Source organism: Pyxicephalus adspersus, chromosome 9, assembly GCF_032062135.1.
Source record: "Pyxicephalus adspersus chromosome 9, UCB_Pads_2.0, whole genome shotgun sequence".
Classification (NCBI taxonomy): domain Eukaryota; kingdom Metazoa; phylum Chordata; class Amphibia; order Anura; family Pyxicephalidae; genus Pyxicephalus; species Pyxicephalus adspersus.
The window spans coordinates 4,450,227-4,459,940 of NC_092866.1; the positions used below are offsets into that span (position 1 = coordinate 4,450,227).

Consider the following 9,714-nt stretch of genomic DNA (forward strand, 5'->3'; position numbering starts at 1 on the left):
CTATATAAATTATGTGTGTGTGATGTATAATATTAATAATGGGTTTTGCTGCCTAGAAATCTGCAAAATTAAGTCAATAACACCACTGAGCAACTCATTAAAACCAAGTTAAATAGTTTAATTTTTTTTAAGTGACACATAAAACATAATACAATATTAAAACACCAACAACGGTGATTAAAAGAAACCATGTATAATACCATCTTCTTTGACCTTCATTTGCTGAAGAGGGTCATTTACCTACTCCTTCCCAGCAATTTATACCCACCTATCAAAAGCTCCCCTACCAGTAAAGACATGTCAGTTACTTCCAGTTATAAAGCAATATATTCGGACATGATAACACAAATGTCTTACAACATATTGGGGCAGAGAAGTCTATAGTGCTGCGTAAGCTCAGACAACCTATCTTGGAGCCTACAGAGCTGCCTGGACTCACGCCCCGTAATCAATGCGATGCAGAAAGGGAAAAAACATAGTAATTGTGCACTGAAAGGGAGGGGATAAGCAAGGTATTTCCAATTTCATCTGCCGATAAGCAGTTCAGATGTTGTATGAGGGCTTTATGGAAATCTGTAGTTTATATTATGCTGAAATTACAAACCTGAAAATGCTAGTTTCCTGGCCATCATGCAAGAGCAGCTACTTCAGTCATTCCTAAATAAGCGACAGAGAAAATGTACACAGTGTTCTCCCCAGCACTTTTTGACCGGGCGCACCACCCAGCACTTTTCAGTAACCACCCGGGTGTTTTTGGATGGATACTGAAAGCTGGGTCACAATACAGGGGCTGTCATCCACCTACAGCTTCTTTCCACCCGGCTGAATTCTGGGGAGAATACTGGTGCAGATTAGGATTCCAACTTTCCACTCTTTAAAGTACTGAAGTCCCTCAGATCAGGGTAACAGCCAGACATTTTCAGAGTGATCAGCAGCATAAATATTTGTCTTTTTCAGTTCCAATTTCCCCAGGCTTGTCAGCTTCATCCCTTAATGTTTTTCCACCATTAAAAAAAAAAAAACATTCCTTTTTTCATCTTCTTCTGCTGAAATTAATGAATAACTTGCTTGTTTTTTTTAATTGAAAAATCATTTAACAGATTGTGAAAATAAATTAAATTGCCTGGAGCGGTTTTATAAATAAAACCAACTGAATTGTTATCTGTCAATACCAATTTGTCGATTCTGTCCCTCATTACAATTAAGAACGGTTACATCAAACAGCAATAAAAGCATGAATAATTAAAATAGTATTGTACAGAGAGATTGGGGCTGATTTATTAAAGGGGTTTAAGCTATTTACTTACCAAAGTAAACCATCTCTATTCATTGGGTAATTCACCTAGCTTAGTGAATGTGCTGAAAAATCCAATTCACATAAATGGATGATTGAAGTCATCAGTGTCCTCTCATTTACTAAGTTAAATGAAGTATCCCTTCAATTTGCTTTATAAATGGCCCGTATTCCTTTAGTAAATCAACCCCATTGAGAGACTTTTTAAAAGTTCACTCTAAAACAAAGTGAAAAGTAAAAACCTTTTTGCATATTTACATACATGCTGCAATAAATGCAGCACAAGGCCATAATAACCAATCAGCATTTTAAAAAAATCTCCCGATCAAATAAATTGCCGATTAGCCATTCTGTTCTCAGTATTCAAGAATAACCCAGTAAATGTCCAGCTATTTGGTATTATTCACCATTCATAGCCTTTGCTGCATTCTCAAGTATTTTTCTCTTCCACTCCTCATAGTCAATCTCTTTTTTTTCTGCCTTGGTGCGCACTTGTTTGTGTGGGTGTTCCTCGTCTTCTTCGTCTTCTTCTGAATCTGTGCAGGCAAGCAGAGGAAAGCAAGGGGTGAGAACTTGAAGAATACATTATATTAGTTTGAAATACAAACTTCACAACAATAATAAGCTTATGGAATCAAAGATTCAGAGGTGATATTATGTGTCTCATATCCCTTAAAGGGTTCATCCATGGTTTACCCAAAACTGATGTTTCAGATAGGAGTAGATTGTGGTAAATTGGTAGACAATGTCTCTGGGACTTTTGTTAATTTTGTCAAGTGAAAATCCAAAAAGATGTGAAATAGTCACATCTCCTGCTACCTGCACTTCCTAATACTGCCGTTTGCAAACCCCCACCCCCCACTATAGTAAAATGGACACTTCTGAGTAGTAAGGGGTCTGTAGATTGGGCTTATATCAATGGTCTAATTTTGGGATACTTCTGAAATGATTAATTAAAAGGTCCATTTGGCCGCCTTTAGATCTGAATATGAACTGCTTCAAGCAAGGTCCGGCATTTCCCTTGACTTTTGATATTAATAATAAACAGAATTTATATAGCGCAAACATATTATGTAGCAGTGTACATTAGAACATTAGTACATTCCGATCACTCTAAGTTACCCTTTTGACTTAAGGAAGAACTGTATTAAATATTATTATTAATAATAAACAGGATTTATAAAGCAACATATTTATTAGGCAGAGCTGTACATTAAATAGGGGTTGCAATGACAGACAGATACAGACAGTGACACAGGAGGAGGAGAGGACCCTGCCCAGAAGAACTTACAATCTATGTGGAGGGGAGATATGAAGTGGCGGGGAAGTAGTGAGGGTTTTAGAAGACAGAAGAAGACGGGTAGGCAAGTGTTACAGGTCCTTCCTTTCCCCTGGCTCAGAGCTCAGCTGATGCCGACCTTTATCTCCCTATTGGTTTCTGTAAGGAGTTAATATGTAGGGTATTGAAAAGGAGTCCAGGCACCCTAAACCTAGAGGTGTCTGATGATGTGGAATGTAGATCAGTCGCACAGAAGTTGGGATAAGTATAAAGTATTTCTTGTTAACAGGCTGGCCTTTTTTAGGCAAGACTGGAAATCTCATTTTCTTTATATAAGTTTTTATCTAATTTACATTATGAGAAGAAAGCAGAAAGTCCTTCCTACTACAAATCATATTGCATAGCTGGATCAGCAACATTTTGTGCATTTGCAGACTTTTGTGATGGACATAAGGAGGGGTGATTGAAGGGATAAACACATAAACAACCCAAAATATCTTAACAACAACGCTGGTTAAAAAACACAGGTTATGTGATGATGAATATTCATTGTTCAATCAGAAAACTAAAGGTGGGGAAGTGACACAGGAAGCTGCATTACTCAACTGGGAAAAAAACAAGAGCTATAGATGTCACCTAGCCAAAAAATGTGCAAAGTGTATGTAAATCAGACAACTGAATGTATATAATTTTTATAAGCCTCATCCAGATTTCAGCCACCTTCACAAAGTTTATTCTTACCATTGTTCTGTTCTACACATTCCAGAAGAGTTTTCTGCTTTTTCCGTGGCTGCTGTGTGATGGCAACATTTTCCTCTGGATTTGAGAAAGACAGAGTAGAGACATTTAGATATTATGTCAGAACAAAGGAAACCTCTCAACTAGAAAATAGAATAGAGACGCTTCACAAAGGTTTTAATATATAAATGAAGTTTATGCTTGAAGATTTCTGAAAGTTCCTCTCCATGCTCTAATAATTTTATGTAATAGATATTCAGAGAGGGGGTGAATCAAAATTTCATGGGGAGTTTTTTCTTTTATAACACACAGTAAAAATGAGATCCATTGTAGTACATGTTTCCGGTACATTAAATACTTTTAGTCAATCACAAGCAGTATTCAATCCAGAATTTTCTTTAAGCCGGGTGGCAGCCACTGTATTGTGAGCCAGCTCTTCAGTAACCACCCAAAAAACAGGTTACTGAAAAGTGCTGGGTGTTGCGCCCAGGTAAAATGGGCTAGGGAGAACACTGACAAGAATCAACTTAAATCAACTGTTATATCAAGAAAAAGATGGTAGTGTACAATATGTCCAGCATTAGGTAGGGGTGAGGGATTTCCCTAATTCCAACACCAAAACATACAGTATATCTAATGGACAAACCTTCACCATTTCACGTAAAACTTGAAAATTTTTTCTCCTTTCATTTGTCCCATTGGGGAGATTTTGAAATAAAATAAATATTCATATATACCAAACATTTATATATTTTATGAACTTACGACATATCTGAGCTCCAATCTTTTCCAACTGGGTGCAGAGACGGTCGAATATTCCTTTCTTTACACCTGAGGTGGCGAGTAATTTGTTCTTTTCAACTTTCAACTTCAGACACCTTAGAATGTAAAATCAAAATCAGAAATAAATAGACTATAGCGACTTCATATGACAAATTATTCAAACAAACAACCATACTTCTGCACCTAAAGTTCAACTTTAGGCAAATATAGATATATTGACCCTTTCTAGTTACTCTACTCTAGTTACCCCGGTTGGTGCCTTATATTGCCTATTCTCGATGATTGATACCTTGTTTGTATTGGCAGCGTATACATTTGCAAAAAAGAATAAATAAAGTTTTTTTTTGTTTGTTTTTACCTGCAAGCAGAGTACAGTGCAGCAGTAATAAATAAAGGTTTGGATAAATCGAGGTCTTCTTGCTGAGCCTGAGGAAGAGAATTTTCATATCTAGAAAATAAAATTTATCAAGATTAATGTTTGTGCATATACTTTATACACCTTATGAGCCAAAACAGGAAGTGATAACATTGATGATCAGGTTACAATAGCCTAACAAAGAAGCGCATAAAACTAAATATTTAGAGATATTTACGGGTATATATAGGGATATAGATTGTAAGTTCCTCGGGGCAGGGTCCTCTTCTCCTCTTGTATCACTGTCTGTAACTGTCTGTCATTTGCAAACCCTATTTATTGTACAGCGTTGTGTAATATGTTGGCGCTATCTAAATCATGTTTATTAATTATAATAATAATAATAATAATAATAATAATATATGGGTATATATAGAGATATATATGGGAAAGTCTTGTGCGATGGTCCAAAGAAAGACAACTGGTGAACCAGTGACAGGTTCATGGGCACATAGGGCTCACTGATGTACATTGGGAGGTTTGCCCATCTGGTCTGATCCAACAGAAAAGTAATAACAAAAAGAGCATTGCAGCTTGCTGTGCAGTCAGGAGTGCCTATACTGACTTCTGTCCACAATGGGCATAACAGCACCAGACCTGGACCATGGAAGATGGTGGCCTAGTCTGATGGCTGGGCGTTTCCATGTCCTTTACCAGTGGTAGAGATGGAGGCAGGGATAAAAAGTGCCTCTCAATGGCCACCTGAACTAGAATTAAGAAACATAGCAAAACAGACGTATAGTCTAAAAGTAAGAAATCAGCTACTTCTGACCCAAATCATACTAGAAGCCGATATGCACTAAACAGCTAAATATAGACCAGCTGAGCAAGCGGCATAAACAAGGCTTAGTGATTTAGGAACTAGTCAATAAAAAAATTTAACAAAAAAGGCGGAAATTACTTTTTTAAAGCAGCTTTGTTGTGTTAAACATGAAAAAAAGAGCTGTCAGATATAAAAAGGCTGGCACGGCACATAAAATCCAACAGTGTTAAGCACTGCCTGTTCAGCACCCCCTTCTCCACATTCCTACTGGCCTATTACTTTAATAAGCAGCCTTCCCAGCCAATTGGAAATTAATGGGAGGCACATGGGGGCAGGAAAGCTGCACATCTGCCAGTTTAAGTCTAAAGCTGGGTACACACGTGCAATAATTGTCATTGGAAAGGATCTTTCACAATCTTTCACACTTTCCAACAACTAAGGACTGCACGATGCATGAACGAGTGCTGTACATACAACACCGTTCAGCTCTATGGAAAGGGGAGAGGGGAGAACGACTGAGCGGCACCCTGCTGTACTCTCCCCCTTCGCTCTCATCGTTCGTCGTCCATCAACCGTGGATCTGCCAGGACGGTCGTTCGAACAATGGGCGCTGTACACACGCCAGATTCTCCTCCGATAATCGGCTCAGGAGTAGCATTGAAAGTGTGTACTTAGCCTAATGCTAACACTGCCCTTCCCTTATACCCTACAGGCCTGGGGTATGAATACCATACTTGTCACATTCCTACTGGCCCATTGATAGGATGGGCTGCTTCACCAACCAATTGAAATATCAAAGGCAGGCAAGTTTTCACAATACCAGAGGTGTGCCAGCTAGGATCATGCCTTCAGTTAATAACCAGCCATAGTGCTGCCTAGCCAGGGACCTACAAACATGACAATACCCCCTATGCAGATGAAGGCTCTTGAACTTCCACCAATCTAGAAAAACACAAAGCCCATAGTCTTCTAACCTGTTAAGGATTTTAGACGCAATGTTCACCGCCTCCATGCAGCCATATTGTACAGCCAGGTCTCTGATGCCCATTTTGTTATCCACACCAAGCAAACACTCGTATGACTTAAAGCAGCTCTGATAAACCTTCTTGTTGAGTCCAGACAATCGCACTACATAATCCTGAAAGAGAAAAAGGGTATAGAATTAATTAAGCTGCCCACATCATATGAAATACCCAAAACAGAACTAAAATATAGCAGGATTGTGGAGTGCTAGACTTTTGGAAGTTCACTAACTCATACAAGCAGGGAAAACACTTTGGTGACCAAGGACAGTTGTCACACAATAATTGCAGTGATCTCCACCACCCGGCACTTTTCAGTAGCCACCCGGCTGTTTTTGGGTGGTTACTGATGAGTTGGGTCACAATACAGGGGCTGCCACCTATCTACAATTTCTTTCAACCCAACTTAAAATAGTTTCTGGGTTAGTATAAAGTTGGCAAAGAAAGCTATGCTTTTTCTTTTTTTACAGATCCAGTGGTGGGTATTTCAGTGTTTAACCCATCTTCGGAGCAGCGCCAGGTGCCACCATCTTCTCCTCCCTATGTCACCTGAACTTGCGCGAGATCGGCAATTTTTTCCCTATTGATAAAAGGGCTCCTTCTGCGCATGCAAAAAGGTGCTCAGGCATCTGCAGAAAGAGCAGCAAAAAAAGCCTCCCGGGATGCAAAACGTAGGTAAAAAGGTGTTGTAAAAAAAACAAACAAAAAAAAAAACACTAAAATAAAATGTTTACTTTTCTACTTTTACCAGTGTGTAAAGTGAAGTTTAGGTACGCTTTCAAGAGCAACTAAACCCAAAATGGCAAAAAAAATCCACTTACCTTAATCACGTAGGGCAGTCCGATTGTTCCGGGGATGTCCTGCATTGGGTCCCGTGTCTTCCAGGAGCTGGAACCGACATCTACTCTATTTCCTGTTCTTCTTCCTACGTCACCCGACCTAGGCGCGCGATTGCGGGATGTAGGATGAAGAAAAAAAGTTGCCAATCTAGCTACACATGCGCAAGATTGGCAAATTTTTTTTTTTGCTCAAAAAGGCTCCTTTCAAGAGCGCCCATGAGCCTCCTGGGATGCGTGACGAAGGTATTTTTGTCCCCCCTCCTAATGGTAAACCACATTTAGCTGCCCCTAAAAAAGGGTCAATGTTGGAATGAAGTCACATTCATTCACCTATTTTTTTGCAGGCGCTCGCAGCTGAGTGGTTCTTTGGGCACCACATACAACACCAGTTACACACCAATCACATTATTTCAACTGCAAGCGAACACCAATCAGTTGGCGCTTGTTACTGCTCCAGGGTGCCTGTTGGCATCCCCCTGGCATTTGGGAGCAGGAAACGCTGCAGTTTTTATTTGCTAACTTGAACATGGCCATAATTGCATGGGGAGGAGGATTAAAAAAGCCACGCAATGTGTGAAAATAAAAGACAAAAAAATATAGGACAATATGAAACACTTAATAGCACCGGGCAATGCTGCCAATGGGGCACCAAAAATCTGTGTTATATTCATAGGAGGTCTCACCTTATCCACTGGGTGGTTTAGTGACGTAGCTGCGAGTTGAAGACACATGACCGCGCTGCTCGTTGCTGTGGACATGGCGGAGAGTCCCGCGCATTTCAGCTGCGATAGACGCATCAACTCCTCCGCTTTCCTGTAATGATAATCAGGGTCAAACAATGGCAAGAACTTCACAGATGCCAGCCAAAGAATCGCCCAAGAACCCAGACACCCTAATATAGCAGCGGGAGGCATTGTGGGTTAACTACAAAGCCCAGCATGACCTGTGACCCCCATGTCGGTTATATTATCTGCGGTATCATGAGGATATGCAGCAAGCTGAGGACTGGAGCCACAACCCCCACAATGGCTGCCTACTAGGGCATGCTGGGAGTTTTGCTGATTGTGGCACAGAACTTTTGCTGACTTTTACAACCTCAGCTCCATGGGGCAGCTTACTGATCACAATTATTTCAAGTGATCGTAAACCCCAAAGGCTGAGAGTTGCAGAGCTCTTGTTTTGCAGATGGCTGCAATCCTGGTGACCCCATAGCATTCACTGAACCCAAATCTCCCATGACTGTGGCTACCAATCCAGTGTGCCCCCTCCTCGATGCCATACTCACCCCAAGACACGGGCAGAGCTGATGCCCAGCTTTGGTGCCAGTCTCCGCAGAACCTCTGTCTCCATGTTTGGCCACGATGATAACTTCGCGCGAAAAACACTTGGCCCTGGCTTAGTTCCTTACTAACCCCGCCCACACGCGCTCCTATTGGTCGCCAAGAACATTTCCGCCCGCTAGAGTTCGGAAAGAGGGCTGTGACGTAATGCTGGGGGTGTGGTTGTTGCAGGAAGTTCCTATAATCTTTAGCTGATTGGAGGAAAGTGAATCTTTAACATCAAAGCGTAAAGAACTTTATGGTGTAGAACCTGTCCTTACCTAACCAATAGAACAGCTTGTACCCAACTTAAATAACTTCATCATTTGTATCTCCATTACCATTTCCTTTGACTCCATCATTGCTACTTCTGTTGGCTACACCTTTAGGATCTCTGATGAGCAATATTATTATTTAGTCCCTCCATTGCTTTTATCGTGAGCACATGTCCTCCATTAGCTCTTCCATTTCTAACGTCTCCCGTGTATTATTTTTTTTTAGTTTTTTATTATTCAAAACATTATTTTATTATTCTATCAAAAATTTCTAGTGCCTCCGTTATTTAGGTTTTTTTTATTTTGCCTTCATCATGAGCTCCATTGTTAACTTCATGATTACAGCCTCCATCTTCAGCTCTGTTGCTTTCAATGGTGATATCATTAAGGTCTCTGTGGACTCCATCGTTAGCTCCTCCATTTATTGGCACCTCTGTTGCCTCCATCATTTGCTTCCATTATCAGCACTTCTGTTGCTTCCATTATTCAAGTGTCCATGGCCTCCATCATTAACACTTCCACTGGTTCCATCCTTAAGGTTTCTGTTGATTCTATTGGTGCATTCTCTTCCTCTATCATGATAACTCCATTATTTATACCTCAATTTATTTCATCGTCACCATTTCCTCCATTCCCCCATGGAGTCCATCATTACCACTTCTGTTGGCCTCAACCTTTCATCGTGAGCACCTCTCCACCATTAGTTCCTCCATTTACAGCACCTCAATTATTTCAGTTGTTTGCCTCCCTCAGGAGTAGCTATGTTGATTCCATCATTACCACTTCCACTGACTACATCCTTAAGGTTTCTGTTGACTCCATTATTTGTACCTCCTCCACCTCTATCATGAGAGCCTCTGCTGACTCCATTGTTTCTTACTGCCGCTCGTTTAATCATTACCATTTCCTTTGAATACATAATTAGAACATGTGTTGGCTACAATATTAAGATCTTGATGGACTCCATCATTACCCCCTCCATTATTA

The 9,714-nt window shown here is 40.3% G+C and overlaps 1 protein-coding gene across 1 annotated transcript; it reads right to left on the minus strand.

Annotated features, from left to right (window-relative positions):
- Positions 1-103: 103 nt before the first annotated feature.
- ORC6 (origin recognition complex subunit 6) lies at positions 104-8,551 on the minus strand. Its single transcript, XM_072422434.1, has 7 exons — positions 8,419-8,551; positions 7,817-7,946; positions 6,247-6,410; positions 4,453-4,542; positions 4,077-4,189; positions 3,315-3,389; positions 104-1,830 (listed from the first exon to the last, which is right to left on the minus strand). Exons 1-7 carry the CDS (start codon positions 8,481-8,483, stop codon positions 1,694-1,696), a joined length of 774 nt encoding a protein of 257 aa, XP_072278535.1. The 5' UTR covers positions 8,484-8,551; the 3' UTR covers positions 104-1,693.
- Between the last annotated feature and the right edge of the window lie 1,163 nt (positions 8,552-9,714).

Coding starts and splice junctions, on each gene's coding strand:
- ORC6 (XM_072422434.1), bottom strand. CDS start 8,483: ATGGAGACAGAGGTTCTGCGGAGACTGGCACCAAAGCTGGGCATCAGC. Junction 4,543..6,246: donor GCGTCTAAAATCCTTAACAG/GTTAGAAGACTA, acceptor TTTATTTTCTAG/ATATGAAAATTCTCTTCCTC. Junction 4,190..4,452: donor GCACTGTACTCTGCTTGCAG/GTAAAAACAAAC, acceptor TTACATTCTAAG/GTGTCTGAAGTTGAAAGTTG.